The sequence below is a fragment of the Nyctereutes procyonoides genome, unplaced genomic scaffold, assembly GCF_905146905.1.
Source record: "Nyctereutes procyonoides isolate TBG_1078 unplaced genomic scaffold, NYPRO_anot_genome, whole genome shotgun sequence".
NCBI classification, from domain to species: domain Eukaryota; kingdom Metazoa; phylum Chordata; class Mammalia; order Carnivora; family Canidae; genus Nyctereutes; species Nyctereutes procyonoides.
This window is the reverse complement of record NW_026575049.1, coordinates 5986026-6003628: the sequence shown is the minus strand read 5'-3', so window position 1 is coordinate 6003628 and position 17603 is coordinate 5986026. Positions and strand designations below refer to the sequence as shown.

At 45.5% G+C, this 17603-nt stretch overlaps 1 protein-coding gene across 1 annotated transcript in view; it reads left to right on the top strand.

The window, feature by feature from the left end:
• PPM1H (protein phosphatase, Mg2+/Mn2+ dependent 1H) overlaps positions 1-17603 on the top strand; it is a 255422-nt gene that overhangs the window by 124171 nt on the left and 113648 nt on the right. Inside the window, exon 4 of the mRNA XM_055327916.1 lies at positions 9263-9375. Within this exon, the coding sequence (XP_055183891.1) occupies positions 9263-9375 (113 nt within the window). The remainder of the gene's footprint in view (positions 1-9262; positions 9376-17603) is intronic.

The following is a 17603-nucleotide window of genomic DNA, read 5'->3' as shown; positions in this document are numbered from 1 at the left end:
ACTCTGATGCCAGCTGGTAGGCTGCCACTGCATCGAAAGGTGAGCGTCCTTGCCATCTGCACATGTGTACACATTCCAGGTGTTTGGGGGGAACAGAGCTTTGACCACAGGGCCCAGAAGTACCTTTCCTGCACAAATCTGCTCTGAGAACAGCTCTTACCACGATTGGCCATGTGGTTCTTAATGCTTGTTGCGGGGTGGGGGTGGGTACCTGCCGGAGGAGAATCGAGGGGCCAGTACCCAAAATCACTTGCTTTACTGGGGAACAGGGATTTGTGTGTACATCGAGATTTGGACGTGTCTGGTCAAAGAACTGAGCCTCGCCCCCTCTCAGCCCCCGCCCCAAGAACACGCATGCTATCAACAGCGCGCAGCTGCTCTCACCGGGTACCCTGTCGCGCGGCCTGGCGAGGGCCACCCCCGTACTACCCACTTCCCTCTCCGAGCTCCCTCTCTGCTGAGGCAATTATTTTGGGTTGAGAGATCTTTTCCTTCCTGAGCACCAGCCTGCGCCCAAGTCATCGAGCAGGAGATATTTAAAGGTGTCACAAGGATGTGAGTAAAGTGAGCGTGCTGTATTGTTCTTAAAACCTGAGGATGCAGAAGTGGTGACGAGCTGTTGTTAAAGGATCGAGTGGCTCGGAGCGGCCAAGAGCACCTCGGAGCATCTCCCCAGAGCGCAGTGTACATGGTGCCCGCTCCGGGATTAGGTTGTGTGCCCAGGGGACGGGAAGAGTGAATACTGTGGCTCGGCGCCCCACATCGTCTGATTAGCTTACGAGGCCAAATAGGTCATGTATTCGCACCTCGTATTTGCACCGTGCCCTCACCTTCACCCATCCCTTCTTGGGTCACCATGTGTCTCTCCTTGTCACGTAGGTATTTACCCTTTGACGAGCCGGTGGTTTACAATGCACCTGTCTCAGGAGTGTCTGGTAGCCTTCAGTCCCAGGAAGAGCACCAGGAGGCTAGAGAAGAGCATTTAGGAAAAAAAGGAATCAAGGCAGTAAAGTTGACTCCTACTCAGGCTTCGTATAAAATCTCATTCTCCAGCTGTCCTAGAAGCTCTGAGGGGAGTAAGTGTTTCTCCACGCCGACGTTCAGAATGCTAAATATTTAATTGAGGTAAAAACGTGGCAGCAGGCTATTCTCCTAATGGGAGAAAAAAAATCAGCTTCCACAGCAGGAGTGAGAAACAAAGGAAATTTTGGGTTTTTCATTTCCTTCTGTGATTGCTTCTGCCCTGGGACATCTTTTACTTGGCCCTGCTGTATTCTCCGTTCTGTCCACTAGAGGCCAATGTCACCCTGAGGCAGGCAGGCCTCCACCGTGGTCGCCGGCTGTCCCCGCCCCTTAATGGCTGGGGCTCCCAACAACCACTATACTTGAAATGGAAGCTCATTCAGAAAAATACTTAGTAAGGGGCCTCATTCCTGTCTTTCAAATTTTCCCAGCTTTTAACAAGTCAGTTCATTACCTGGCATTTTTACTTTGGAAACTTAGCCAGCAAAAAGATCATTTCACTTTCCCGTGTTTTTCGTTCAGTCGATGAATATTTGATCAGAACTAGCTCTACGCCAGGTCTAATTGGGCAAAGAACATTGAGCAAACTAGGCAAAGACGAGTATTAAATGAGTAAAATACAAGCAGAAAGGGCCTTGAGTGGAGAAATGCAGGATGAGGTAGGAGCCCGATAAAGACACGAAGCCAGGGTTCCCTTGGGGAAGTGATGCTGGAGGAGATTATTTAGGAAGAAAGGAATCAAGGTAGTAAAATTGACTCCTACTCAGGCTTCGTATAAAATCTCATTCCCTAGCTGTCAGAGAAGCTCTGATGGGAATAAGTGTTTCTAGACATCAGTGTTCAGAATGCTAAATTTTTAATTCAGGTAAAAATGAGGCAATAAAAATAAAAAATTGTGGTAAAAATGAAGCAGACAAAACACAGGAGGCCATTTCCACGGACAGCTATATCAGAGAACCCAGATGGGCCTGCGGCAACAAGCTGATGTCGAGGGTAGGAATGATGGATGTAAGTTGAATTGGAGAGGTGTTCTGGAACCGGCCTGTGGACGACCTGGTGTGACATATTATGAAATTTTGGCTTTAAGCCATATCTAGTCTCCAGTTCATCCCAGCCTGCAGCTTCCTCTTCACACTTCAGTTTTTCCCAGATTGTCTGGCTAGCCACCAGCACTCCAGAGGCCTACGTGGACTTTACACCGTGGGCCTGGCCTTATTAAATGAGAAGTTTCATCGTTCTTTGGTCCACGTGGTGCATGGTAGGGTGGCCCTGCCTTCTGCTCTGCTAGAGACTGAGCCAGTTGATGCCTGTTGACCCAGAATAATTATTAATACGCTGTCCCCTTTTATTCTCGTAAATGGCCCTATTTGGATAATGTCTTATGCTTACCCTAGTTACAGAGAGATGCTCTTTTTTTCTTTGCTTCATCAGAGACTTCGGGAGAAATCTACTCAGTGTCATAGAAATGTGCCTGCCTTAGACATTGAGTTAACGGAGGGTGGGCTTTAGAACCCACAGCACAGAAATCATACAGTGCACCTTCAACTTAATGGTCTGGAAGGCCATTGCCAACTCGTATAAGATACTTTTTCTCTGGACACCTGGTGGCTCAGTCAGTTAAGCATCTGCCTTCGGCTCGGGTCATAATCCCAGGGTCCTAGGATCGGGTCTCCACATCAGCCCCACATCGGGCTCCCTGCTCAGCGGGGAGCCTGCTTCTCCCTGTCCTCCCCACTTGTGTTTTTTCTCACTATCTCTGTCTCTGTCAAATAAATAAATATATAAAATCTTAAAAAAAAACTTTTTATTTCCCCTTGCATTATTATATTTTTGAGAGTCAGTGCTTGGAAGCAAACTTTGGGGGTTTTTTTGAAATGCCCACCCTACAGCTGATTTCCTTGTTGGCCCGGTCTTGCCGGTTTCTCCTCTGGCCTTTCAGAGTGGGGCACGTTTGGAATTTCCTGAGTATTCCTGAAGTTTTTCCTCACAGGAGCCAGCCACTTTCTGGCTTTCCTGTTTCTAGGTGTTCTTTAGGTATTGCAGGTTTGGGGCTTATTCTGATCCCCTCTAGTAGAAAAATTCGGTGGTAAATGAGATTCCATTATTTCGGCTTTGCGGCTTTCTTACTTTCTCTCACACTTTTCGTGCCTAAAAATTCCCCAAGCCCAGCACCTAAAACTGAAATTTGCCTCACTGATGACGTCTTGGCAGCTACCCTCCCTGAGATGCAGAAGTAGCTTACAGTATCCTTAAAGGCGAAGCTTGCCTTTCCCTTGGGCTTTTGCTTTACGTACAGCAGCTTAGCATCCTCAGAATCACAGGTCTTGGGTCTCTCTCTCTCTCCCCCCCAGTGTCCTCCATCACTAGTATTTATTGAGCCTCTGTTTTATGGCTAGCATTCTCCTAGGCACCATGGGGTCTAGAAATAAAGGGTTGGATTTTATGTCGGGGCGGGGAGACATTTGGAGTCACACGTTGTATGCATATTGAGATAGAGTATCTCCTTTATTTTGATATTCTAAGTCACAATAAGTGGGGTAGAGAGAGATGCAGGTAGCTATCTGAAAGGGAGCATTGGTTAAAACGACGGAGAAACCCCACAGCAGAATAAACAGTACTTATTTCCAGGAAAAAAGTAGGTACTGGTAGCAAAACACAAACTACCAGAAGCGGAGAAAAGGCTTTGAACCAGTGAGATGAGAGCAGTTTCATCAAACACTGCGAGGTTCTTTGAGGTCACTGCTTTTCGTTTCCTCTTTGATCCTCCAGTGCCTGCCACAGTGTGTGGCTTGTGGTGAAGGTGACCCCTGACCCCCGGCCTCTAATCCTGCCTGTGCTTTCTGTTGGGCCCCCTTTATCGTATCTCGTCTTGGATCTGCCTTCCCACCGAGCACCTGCATAGTCCCGTGTCCACCATGGAAAGGGAGCCACGGTTTCCTAAAGGACCAGGATCTCAGGAACTCCTGAACTGGCATCAGTTCTGCTTCCCCACGCGCTTTGTCACAGTGGCCACCTAGTTCCGCGGCTGGGTTTGTGTCCCCTGCGGTGTTAGGCTGTTGCTGGGCCCGGGATGATAGATGCGAAAGCGATAAATGTCCTCTCGGTCCTGGTGTCACGCTGCTCCTTGCCTCCCCACCCTCCCACGGCAGGGTCTCCTCACCAGCATCTCCCGCTCTTGAGGGGGCTCGTGTCCACGGATGGACACAGGAGACCTCCTGGCTGCAGGAGACCGTTGCCTCCCTCGGAATCCCGCCCAGTCTGCCCTGATTCGCCTCGTCGCCTACCACCTATAGGATCTGAGTTCTGGACAAAGGCGGGAGAAATTTCAAACTTGTCTTTCCTTTTCGGCGTGGGTATAGGGTCATCACCACAGTGAAGAATATCTTAGAGGTCTGGTTGTTACGAAGGAAGAAGACAGCAGTGTTTTCACTCGTACAACTACCATACATCTTCTTGTTACTGAGCTAATGACTGGAAATAGCACTCAGCGTGGATTTATTGGTTAAAAAAATGTATGGTGACACTACGGTGAAAAAGAGGATAAATGCAAAGCTTATTTGTAGTGCATGAGTCCCAGTGTTTTAAAAAATCAGCATATTCATGGGACACTATGGACCTGCATGTCGGTCTGTGTTTAATGAAGCTAGTTTTGTTTTGTCTTTGTTTTCGGTGGAAGGGGGGGGTTCCCCCCAAGAAGGAAGGAGCATGTGATTTTGCCAACAGCCGGCAGGTGGCAACACGAGGCAGGCCTGGTTTTCCTCCTTCCCCCGTTGCCTGGCTGACGGATTGGCTTGTTCTCAGAATAAACCAAAATCCGACCCATGTACTGAAACCATGCAGAATCTTATTATCTGTGACTGACACTATTAGCAGAGTGCTCAGAGCCGTGTTTTAACCCATCTACGGCGAGCTGCCGAGCCCCGTGGACACTCCCCAGTGCTCACTCCCTTTTGTTGTCTCCTGCTGCTGCCTTTCTGCGACCTGACATTGGTAGGAAACAAAGAATGATTCTGGAGTTGCGTCATCTCTAGGGCTTTCCAACCAAATCACAACCCTCCTGAGCAGTATGTTTTCTTTCTTGCAGGCCTTTCCTGCTGAATTAGTCTCCTTTCACCTCTCTCTCTTCTTTCCCTTCATTGCCTTCCTTGAAACAAAAAGGAGCAAAATAAAAATCCCAAGTCTTTAAAAATTGGATCCATTCTTAGGATTTAGAGATAAAAATCTGGCTTCAATGTAGTATTTAGACACACAGTACAGGATAAATCAGTGCTGCTAAATAGAAGATGGCCTTGAGAGGCCTCAGAGGACTCTTGACTGAGCAGATAAAACAATTACCTTCTTAATATTATGAGGTGTTGGTCCTTTTAGATCATACTTGAAAAGGAATGATAGTAAATGCATGTGTTTTGCTGTACGTTACTCTAGACTTATGTCTTGGGGTTTGTTGACAGATAAAATGGGCAAATTTTCCAAATTAGTCCTTGGTTAGTACAAAGCAGGGAGCAGTTTTTCCTGTTATTTCATTTATTTTTTGGAAATATACCCAAACTTGAGGGTTTATAAAATAATAATAACTATACATTTATATATATGTGTGTATGTGTATGTGTGTGTGTGTGTGTATGTAAAGTGTGAGAAGCTTAAGCTAATTGGAAGAGTTGAGGGTTTGAAGGAAACAAGTAGTTAATTCAGCAGTAAATATCTTTATTGACTTCATTTATCGTGTTTGATCTGATAGTAAAAGAACCATGCAGATGGTCCTTTAATGTTCCTTTCAGTACTAAGATTTTGTGAAACATCTTTTAAAGAGGAGTAGGTGGTGTAGGAAAAAATAAATGTGCTATTTTGGCTTCTAAGGAGGGGAAGCAATTATTTTTAGACTATGTTCTAGTTACACCCAGTTTTAGAAGAAATGGAAGAGTGTATTTTAATGTCAGTGAATCCTTCAGGGGGATGAAGTCTATGGAAACACATCTTTCAAATCCTAGTCACTGTGATCCCAGAGAGCACATGTGTAATTAAAGTGCATGTGCACACATATGGATCTGCACACATGTGCACGCACACACGCATATTGCCACACAAATGGTGGGTGGTGAAAGCATGAGCATATTAGCAGAGTTTCCCCGATAAAAAGTAGCTAGACGTTAGTCCACTGTTTAAGTGACAGTATTGCCAAATTTAGCACTCCTTCTGCTGAGGAAAGTACAGGGGGGATGTAGTTGAAATACAGGAAAAGATGAAAGAAATGATGAAATCAGTTAGAAAAAAATATTGAATCGCACTATTAATGTAATAGCAAGGGATTAATTGGGCGAGCTAACTGGAGCATCTCCCCCCAGACGAAAGGCAAATAGGAACTCTGCTGTAGCAGAAAATCATAGTGTCGTACGTACATTCTTACCTCGATTCTTCTTAAGAATTAAATAATCTTATAATCAGATTTCCTTGTGACGTTAGCCATGATACATAGTGCACCTGTGATGCAGAATAAGCTTGCCCATCTGAGTTCCACCGGAAAGTCCTGCCACGGATGGTGCTTTCACGTGGACTCTGTGTATCACGGCATTTTCTTTTGGATCTCACCGTGATTTAAGTCTTTGAAGCATTGTTCACATGCCAGTCCATGTATAGCATGCAAGCCGTTGGATGCTCAAGGGATTTTTTTTTTAAATAAAAATTGTCTTCCATTCAGACATTAGGTATTCAAACAAATGTTGATTGTGGCTATGAAAGGATACTTGGTGTTATCCCCAGCAATTCCTTCCAGTATATTCAGAAGAGTAGTGTAGTAGTAGCATGGAGCGTGGACTTGATGTACCGGTTTCTATATTAATTTGATGAAATATGTGTCTATCATGATATCAGCTTTATATTATTTAGATGCAAAAGGAAGGGGATATATCCATCCACAAACTGCTTTGTGAATTGGGTTGTTGATCCTGTTTTTTGCGCATTGTTTGGAGGTCGAACAGACCAAACTTCTGACAGCTTGACGTTTTCTTTCCACTTCCTCATGACAGTCTTTTTGGGTGATCTCCATGGCTCTCCTTCCGCCCCTCGAGGCCCCTGCCATCCCTGCACAGGTTCTGCTAAACAACCATTCATTGTTCTCAGTTGACTGCACCTGAAGTGAGACGTGGGTTCCTACTTAATCATCATCTCCATGAGCATTTATTTGCATTGCAATCTTTTCCTTTGTGAATTACGAACAGGGGTCAGGGGTGAGGACATAATTTGGAAACTTGGGCCTTCTCTTCATCTGCCCAGTTAGCAGGCATTTCTTCAGCTTTTTCTTTTTTTCTTTCTTTTTTTTTTTTTTTTTAAACCTAGCCTGGTATTGGTGTTAAGGGTCGAGCAGGAGAGGTGTCTATTCTCAGTCATGAAGCTTCTGGGGCCTGGGAAGGATCTGGATGGGCCGCTAAGCCCCTCACACATAGCATCCAATTTAATCCTGACAATAGTCCTTTATGAAACTAACTGATACAGGGTTTGAGTCCAGTTTTTAAGTCCAGCGTAGTCTTCGAAGGCGGTCCTCACGCTTGGCTCTGCAGGCCTTCGGTGTTCTTGCCCGCTCGCTCCCTTAATGCGGTTTTTCTTCACTTCCAAACTCCCGCACCCCACATACACAGGTTCTTACCCCCGCCCCTCGCCCTTACCCAGTTGATCCCCCTGTCAGTTAGTTTCTCCCAGATCTTGTACTTTTTATCTACTGACTTTTTAAAAGCACGCTGATCTTCATCTGTCTCCTTGGCTTAGGCTCTTCTCCTGTTGCCAGTTTCTCATCGGTGATTCATCTGACCTTGTATGACCACCTCCGGAGCCAAGCATTTGCTGATAAACGCTGGGCTACTTGGATTATCTCCTCCCTTCTCCAGGAGGAGGCTGGTTGAAGCAGCAGAGTGCTAACTCCGTGGGTTTCTAAGAACCACGAAGTGCCCTGGCCCTCGGGAGCATCCTGAGAATCAGCCAGGGCACCACTTCCTCACCAGCTTCCTTCTCCCTCCCTCCACCCTACCTGGCCTTTACTATGGAACACTTGGCATTATTTCAGCCAACATTCAGTGTCTTTTCCTAGCTCAGCTCACATTTTTCTGAGGTCACGGAACCTGTGTGTCTGTCAGTGACACAGAATTTTGCAAAGACCTCTGTCTTGGATGATACATATCTGTCAGTGGAGGTCTTGGTCTGGTTTTAGTTTTCTTGGGAAGGCCTCATTAGGCGGCAGGTAATAATAAGCTTTGGAGGAGGAGAATGAGCTTGAAATCCAAACTCCGGGGATCCCTGGGTGGCTCAGTGGTTTGACGCCTGCCTTTGGTCCAGGACGCAATCCTGGAGTCCCGGGATCAAGTCCTGCATCGGGCTCCCTGCATGGAGCCTGCTTCTCCCTCTGCCTGTGTCTCTGCCTCAATCTCTCTCTCTCTCTCTCTCTCTCTCTCTCTCTCTCTCATGAATAAATAAATAAATCTTAAAAAAAAAAAAGAAAGAAAGAAATCCAAACTCCAACCAGCTAAATAGGGGCAAGTTACCGCCCCCTCTTCTGCGTCCGAACGTTGAGGTTAATAACAGGATCGTAGGATCAGCACAGATCTCTATGTACAGTGCTTCACACCCTGCCTGACATAGAAGACGTGCTCAGTGAATATTGGCTGCTGCTGTGATTGTGTCACTGTTGTGAATCAGTGGCTGTCGGAAGATGAAGTCAGATCAGAGCTTGGGAGCTTCTATCTTTGATTAATAAGACCCGGAGTTGACTCCCACCTGCTTTGAATAGAGGACACTGTCCTCCAAGTCACTCCTCTTAGCTCACTGTAAAAGTAACTGTTTATTAGAGACTTTAGGGTTAAAAACATTGCTCGGGTTCAAGTAGTTATCATTTTCAGCCTATTGTAGTTCTCCTGTGGCAGCTCAAGCAGTCCACACAAAGACTAAATTTCCCACGAGTTATAATATTTATTGAACACAGTTGGCTTCCTTTTCCTCGCTTTTGTTCTGATTAGATCTGTTTGCCATCCCTTGTTCCCTATCTCTGGTCTGCAGATGGTCTAATAGACGACAGTTTTCTGTCGGTATCCTCAGTGAGAAATGATCTTCAGGTGGTAGGAGAGCACTAAAGATTTCCTTGTCCCATCTTTGAAGCGCATTCAGACTCTGAGAGCTGTGTCAAGGGAGTGAGGCTAAGAAAGTCTTTGATACGAGTTCCTGTACAATCCAGCACTGACTTTGTTTTCTTCTCTAGGACCTACAAATAGAACGAGAGAGGAGTTCATATAATATATCTGGTGGCTGCACGGCGCTCATCGTGGTTTGCCTTTTGGGGAAGCTGTATGTGGCGAATGCTGGGGACAGCAGGTAAGCAGATTGTCTTCTGGCTCTTGCTGGTTTCATACGCCTTCAATAATTTTTTTTCTTTTTTCAAAGAATTAAATGATTGGCAATAAAATAATTCTGCTTGGGATGGGATATGGGAAAATATGATCCTTCTACATCTGTATAAAATGCATTTAAGATGAATTATCAGGCTGGTATGAAAAGGTAAAGGCTGTCTTCTACTTGTCCCTGGTAGCAGTTCACATATAGACCTGTGATTAATACCTGTGGCTGATCTAAACAGGTAGTATCCAAATGTTTTTTGACCTCAGAAAGCTTAGCAGAGGCACACAATATGAGCATGAGAGGAGGGAGGAGAGGGATTTGAATGAAGTGGGTGTTTGGAAGGGACCCAGGAGGACTCCACAGCTGGTTCCACTTCTGCTCAGTGACTTTGCTCTGTCCCCTCTCAGAAGTCCAGGAGTTTCTCCTTTTATGCACAAGCCCTCTGAGGCTATATTCTCCTCTTTTCTGGGCTCGGCTACAAGGAATTTTGGCCAAGAGATTATGGTTAACCCCTACTCTATGCAGCATTACTGAGAATAAGATAAACTTGGGTTTTATTTTAAATAACTGCTACGTCCTCGTTTTAAATTCACGTGCAGGGAACTTAAAAATTACAGACTTTGTGGAAAGTGTTCCGATATGTATCACGTACTTCTCTGCCCCTTCAGTAATAACATATGTTAGCTTCTTGCTAAAGACTGACTCTTTGTGTTGAAAGCAATCAGAGTACTGGACTCTGTGCAAGATGTCCTCGGAGGACGAGTGATTTCCCTGTGCAGTCTTTGGTCTCAGGATGCCCCCGTTCCTCAGTCACATGCCTCTTCCAGCATCCCTGCTTGCCCAGGCCCGACCCCACTGCCCCCCACTTCCCTGTCAACATCAGGTCCTGGTTGAAGACGGACTCCCTCCAGCAGCAGAGGAATTTACCTTACTTTTACTTCCATTTACAAAGCTGGAGAGCTTCAGGACTCTTCATTCCCTCTAGTTTCATCATCCTCTCCTAGGTGGAGAGATGATCCTCTCCATCATCCTTTCCACTGAAGATTCCAGAGAGTAAGGGAGACTGGACTTCCAAGGCAGCAGTATTTCGGGGTTTGACAATTGATGGTTTCTGAAGGTCTGTTTATTTTTAATATGCATGTGGGTTTCCATTAAACTCTATAAGATAATCTCCATTTCATCATAGCATTGTGCTGGGTAAATGGAAATATCTATAGGATACCATATGTATCTCATGGCTTCCATTCCTTAGTGTCCTGTCAGATTCCTGGCAGGAGACGGACTCCTGCTCAGGTGGGTCAACTGGATGAAGGAGTGAAAGGGAGCCCGCTAGGAGCACTGTGGCTCAGAAAGACATTTACTGCCTAAGGCCTGCAGGATGCAGGGAGGAATTGCTGCAGCAGAGCCCAGGAGATGGGGTCACTGATGAGAGCCCTCACCAGAAATGGCAGGAGAAGATGGGAGAGGTACTTTGACTTCTTTCTCTTCCCCCCGCCAACCCCCGTCTTGCCAGGGCTTCCCATTGGACGAGCCCAGCTGGGAGCCAGGTGGCAAGTAGCCCAGGGAGTAGTGGTCCCAGACGTCAGCCAGCCAGGGCACTGACACAGACCGAGACGGCATCTCTGGGGTCAGGTCCAGTGGAGGATGCTCAGCACATCCGCTGCTTCTCCTTTCCTTCTCCACCCCAGGGGTTGAGCGTCTCAAAAATGGAAATTCTCAATCTTTGGGCCTTTTAAGATGCGCGCTGAGGAGCTGGCCTCGGCTTGTTGTTCTGTTCTGGATGCTGTTTGTTTGGAAATGGATGAGCAGATAAAGAAGTGATGGCCTTCCGCTCTGGGGGAGACTGAGTCAGTGATTGAGCTGTTGCACTCGTGTTCACCTTTGTCTTTATGTCTAGCTCCACACCCTTTGAAATGAGTTTGCTTTGCCAGCCCTTCCAGTGATGAGGGAGATAACAGAATGCCCTCGTCCCTGGGGACGGGCCCACCCCTCATCCCAGGGAAGCACCTCTCACCAGATGATCTCAGACTCAGAAGGTGGCCCAGCTTCTGGGCCCAGAGTCTCTTCATGTTGGGTTATTCTTTTCATGGCTGCAACTCCTCTCCCAGACCTTCTCCTCATTTTGAACATAGTTTTCTTCCAAGCTCTTTAACAGAGCCACTTACCCAGCCAGCGCCTCCGTCCTACTTCCCAGAAGCTCCAGTGTCCTGTCCAGGACCTGCCAGTCCTCTTCTGGGCTCTTACTTTCCTGTGCCCCACCACCCCCAACCCCTTCTGTTTCTAGACCAGATCTTGACCTCCTCATCTATAAAAATGGTGGTGGTGAAGTAAATAATTCCTGAAGTTTCTAGCATCCTATAGGTTATCCCATGAGGAGTGACACTTTTGGAACGTAAAGTGATGCTATACGTGTTGATTTTTTTTTTTTTGGTAATTTTTATCCTCCTTCGAGTTTTTGAAATATTACTGTAACACAGGTTCCTGTGTTTCTAAATGTTCATAAAAGTATGGTGTTTTACAAGGTTCTTCCCAATAACTTGAAATGCCTAATAAGTACTTTTATCCTTCTTGAACCTGTAAAGTGTGCACACACACAAATTATTCTATGATAAAATGGTATCTTTAAAAACCTAATAAGCTTAACTACATGTGTAGTGTTCCAGCTCTCGTGTCCAGATCTGAATTTGGGGTTTTATGGCTGATTGGTTGGGTTTGCTGTTCGTGTATGGGTCATGCGTCATATAGAAACCTAAGAGCACTAGGAGTTATTTTTTGTATACATGATCTGAAGGATGTCTTATAGGACACTTACTACGGTGCTGTTTTTGGCTCTTGTATGAACAACAGATTTTCAATATCCTCTTAAGTAGGCTCACTGCCTCCTTTATGTGCTAATACCATTTTATAGATTATTTGAATTTACAAAAATACTCAGTTACTCCCAAGAAATAGCAACAAAGTGAACTCTGATCAGACTTACATAAATGTAAGTCCATTATCACTTGTGGGCAAGTAGTCACCAATCTGAGGGTTGAATTTAACCAGATGATTAGAACTGATAGAGGTTTCTAGCAACAAGTCTCTGATTAATTAGATGCTGGGTTGGTTTATTATTATTATTATTATTATTATTGCCAGATACGGCTGCTGTATGTTTACTTTAAATCTTGACGATTTGGGGAGTGAAAGCAAATCTTTGTCTTGGGTCCACTGCCCCAGAATTACACTCAAGAGAGGCTTTGCAGTGGTTTGATTCAGAAGCTGCTGGCGATCGGGAACTAGTTGCTGGGCTGTACAGTGAGCTATGAACGATCTGATTCACCATCAGGCATGTGCGTGTTGGAGGTTGTATTCAGGAAGAGCTGCCTCAGGTTGTCTGTGGCTCAGTGGTTTTTGAGACAGTGGCTACCCTTGGTGTAGGATGGTCCACATTGATGCCAGGTTACTGGTGCACAGTCCGGGACTGAGTTACCCTTCTCTCTTCATCAGAGGTAACGACCCAAGAAGGAACATGCAATAACCACTTGACGCATGGCAGTTGCTTTATTTTTCCTAGGCAAAGGCAGCCAACTGAACACCTAGGGGATCATAAGGGACCAGGAAAGAAGCAGATGGATGGGCGGGTTTTCATTTCAAGCAAAAAAGAACTGGTAGTATGCAAATGTCATGCAAAGCAATATGCAAACTATCACCCATTGTGTTTGAGTCATTGGCTCCTTAGGGCTCTGAGCGATTCTTCAGCTGAGGAAGATGCTTTGACTTCATTTAGAAGATGATTTCATTTTATTTCTAGAGAGCTAAGACACTGAGGGAAGCAAAGCCGTTACCACTCATTTCAAACAGTGTCTCAAAGTTTGGCAACTGAGGCTACATGAACTCATTCAGATTAAAGAAAACCAATTAAGATTTGTTAACCTGATGATTCCACTCTTGCCAAATTTATAGTAAGAGAAGCAGTAAGACATCTAATAAACGCTCGGCACACATTTAATACTGTAACCTCACAGGGAGTCCTAATTTCTCTTAGCAGTGGGGTGAGAAGTAGGCATTGTGAGTAGCAGGTAAGTACACTGAAGCACGGCGAGGCAAAGAGATTTGCCCAAGGTCCCACATCCCCCAAGGAGCAGGGCTGCCTGCCATCCAGCCCAAGACTCGAGTCAGAGCACCGTTTTCTTAATGAATGCACTGTACCCTGGGATTTCCCATCCCTGCTAATACTCACAAGGGTTTTTGTTGTTGTTGTTGTTATTTTTCACATTTTCACATCTCTAAAATCAAGGGTTTCTAATTAACATTTTTTTCTTTGCTATTTGGATATAAAATGATGACATACTTTATGATCAGTGGCATCTTTGATTTCACCTAAAATGGTTTATGGGGCATAGCTGAGGGGATGGCTGCACTTAAAGCTATTTTAAATGCATCGCAGTAGTCAGGCAGATAAGCTTTGGGTGGTCCCATTCATTCATTCATTCATTCATTCATGATACAAGGAGTATTTTCTCAAAATGAGGGCTGCTACCTGCTTCCAAAGGTCCCAGAGACCACTGTAAGTTTTGTATTTTCATTTTGATGATAGTCTATTGAAAATAAGCATTTTCTGGATTGCCCGGCTGACCATCTTATAAAAGATGACTGCCATGAATTCAGACCCCCGTTTTGTCATGTTGATGGTCCTCCTAGGAGATCAGGAAGGTCAGATGTGTTCATGATGTAGCTCTCTCTGCGGGAGTGAACAGGCATTCCACTAATTGTCCAGCCAGGATGTTTTTCTTTCATTTCTCTTTCCCTTATTTTCAAATATCCAGAATTACCACGCCCCCCCGCCCCCACCCCCACCCCCCACCATGTAACTTAAAGCTTTCCATACCCATTCAGAAGTGAATTCTTCTGGCAAGTCTGAGTTTTCTTGAGGATAGGAAGTATCAGTATTAGACAAGCCTGTTATTTCTAAATTCAAAACCAATTACAGGGCAGCCCAGGTGGCTCAGCGGTTTAGCAATACCTTCAGCCTGCTTCTCCCTCTACCTGTCTCTGCCTCTCTCTCTCTCTCTGTGTATTTAAATAAATTAAAAAAAGAATCTTAAAAAAAAAAACAATTACACCTCAGTAGTGTTTCCTCTCGAAGCCTTCCCCCCTTTACTGGTGGTAAGACAATGAAACATTACGTAGCTTCCTCCAACCCTAGGGAACGTAAAGTACTATTCGTTCCTTTTTATGTTCATGGCCATAAATGCCCAGTACAGAACCTTCCTGAAACTACTTCTTTTTTTATTATTTTTATTTTTTTTAAAGATGAAACTACTTATTAATAAGTGGTCCTTACCTGCCAGTGACCTATCCATACCTGCCAGTGACCTGCTACTTTGATGGTGGCCTTCCTCTGAGTTCAGAAATATATTTGATCTTCTTCCATTGACTACATTCAGTTCACCACACCTCTTCCTGTTTCACAGGTATATGAAAAACAGTATAGAGAGAAATGAAAATTAACCACCATTCTCTAGTATGAAAGTTGAATTGTCGTGTCTACCTTTTTACTACACAGCCCCCATCTTTTTAGTATATATTTACATTATCCCTTATCTATACCATAACCTGTAGAAGGCAATAGCAGAAAGAAAACGTTACTGTCAGATGTTTACAAATACACAGAGACTGCGGTGGCTCAAAACAGTCTCTACTTTTCCTATCAAGCCACTCACTGTCTACACAGAGGGTACCCAAGAGGCCCTTCTCCCTCTGGGTTTTCTTCCTGTCTCCTCCCTTTGGATTTTTTTTGAACCTGACCCGGACACCCTTTGCCCCAAATCAGTGGTTCTCAAAGTATGGTGGTGCCCAAGCCAGCAGCAGCAGGTGGAACCTGACCTACTAAATCAGAACCCCAGTGGATGGGGCCCAGCAGTCTATTTTAGCAAGCCCTCCAGGTGATTCTGAAATACAGAGGAATCCCTACTCTGAAGTCTACTGTTGGGCATCTGAGAGAGCTGGGAGGGAGTCACTGTGTCCTCAGGGTTTAAACATTATAGCTCTTCTGGCCTGAGGCTAAAGTGTCAACTCTGAAGGCCTCCAGACATCGTGCCATCCCTTGCTGCAGCCAGACCCCACCTGCAGGGATCTTCTATGGTGATGCTGCCCCTAATGCTCCTCGATGCTGCTGCCTGAGGGGAAGGGGCCTTGCCTGCCCCTCCATCAGCTGGCTGCCATTTCCTTTTGCCAGCCTGATACCCTGGAACACAGGTCCTCTTCCTTGAAATTGCAAGTGAGAGGAAGGATTTCTTGCTTGATCCAGCTCCTGATTTCAGACTCCTGCTGACTGTTGGGTAGTTCTGAAGCCCCCGTCCCATCCTGCACCAGGCTAGGATTCCTGTCTCTGCAATGGGGCAGGCCTTCCCCAGTGTGGAATTTTGGACTCTTACGGTTGGGCCCCTGGAAGAGTGTACTTCTGGCTGTGGCTGCACCATCCCACCCATCAACTTTCCTCTACTCCCAGCTGGGTGGGAAAGGCTCACGGTATTTGTAGAAATGGGATATTTGCACTTAGAAACACTAGAGTGGGGGCAGCCCGGGGGCTCAGCAGTTTAGCGCCACCTTCGGCCCAGGACCTGATCCTGGAGACCCAGGATCGAGTCCCACATCGGGCTCCACATGGAGCCTGCTTCTCCTTCTGCCTGTGTCTCTGCCTCTAGCTTTCTCTCTCTCATGAATAAATAAATAATATATTTAAAACAAACAAACAAAAAAAAACCACTAGCATGAAACAGTTGTGGTCAAGATGTGACTTCATGTATCCCTGGCTGCTAGGAATGAAACAGTAGGTCACTGTCACCGGGGAACTTGCCACCATAGAATCCCAAGGCTGCATCTTTGGGCCACTTCAGCCATCACCAAGAGTCTTAGGGTTCAATCAGCTAATTTACTGATCATGTAAAATCAGGAAAGATGAGCTAGCATGGTACAAAAAGACCTTTAGTACCTGGGAAAGTGGGCTAAACCTAACCAGTTGAAGTTGAACAACAGTGAAGGTAAAGTATGCTACCAGCTGAAGGAGGGAAAAAACTACCAGGATCCAAGAGCCCAAGCTTACCAGTGGCTCACATTTTTTAAAAATGTACTTAAGTGAACAATAAATTCAGTCTGGTCAGTAGTGTGGTGTAGACACCAGAACCTCATGTAATCCTGGGATGAAGCCTTTGAGGTAGAAGGCAAAATAATACCTAATGGTTTTTGTTGGCTTATTTTGTCTCAGGCACTCTTTCTGGTTTCTAGGGCTTTCCATAAATAACCTGATTAATCCTTACACCAACTCTTTTGGGGGAAGAACTATTATGAATCTTATTTTACACATGAAGTCTCTGAGTGACACAATTCAATATGCGCATGAATGAACAGGAACATTCCAAAGAGAGACCAGAGTGGTGAAGGGATTCAGAACCACATTTGAAGGGATGAGAGAAACCGAGATGAACGAGAGTTTTTTAGTCACGTGGAAAAGTAATTTGTGTTGGTGCAAGAGCTCGTTGGGTATTTGTGAGACATGGGGGAGAGCAGTGAGGGTTGTTCTCCGTGACTGGGGACAGCAGTGACAACCACAGGAGGACAGGGCAGTGGTTAGAAACAGGGGCTCGGACTGGCTGAGTTGAAATCTTGGCTCTGCTGCTTTTCATCGTCTGTGACATCGGGCCCATCTCCTGCTTCCCGTGCCTCAGTTTCGCTGCCTGTAAATGGAGATGATGGTCGCACTCACTTCCCAGGGAGTATTAGATGAGCAGATGCGAAGGAAGCGCTCACCTCGGAGACCGATCCATGGTAGCCCCTCGGTAATATGAACTGCTTTATTGTCTTTGTGCTTGGTACACACTCGGCTAAAGCTGTACACAGATGCAGCTCCCATGGAAAATACTGGGTTCTCTCTTAGGGGAAATATTTGTGCATCAACTGTATCCCCACCTAGTAAAAATGTTGTACTAAGTAATTTGATTTTTCAGGGTCCCCATTAAGCACTATGTTTCAGTGGCTTTGGGGGAATCTTTAAAATATTGTGATGTTTCCTTTTTCCTTTTTTATTAGAGAGAGGGAGGAGGCAAAGGGAGAGGGAGAGAGAGAATCTTAAGCAGGTTCCACACTCAGCGCGGACCCTGACACAGTGCTCGACCTCACAACCCCTGAGATCATGACCTGAGCCAAAATCAAGAGTTGGACAC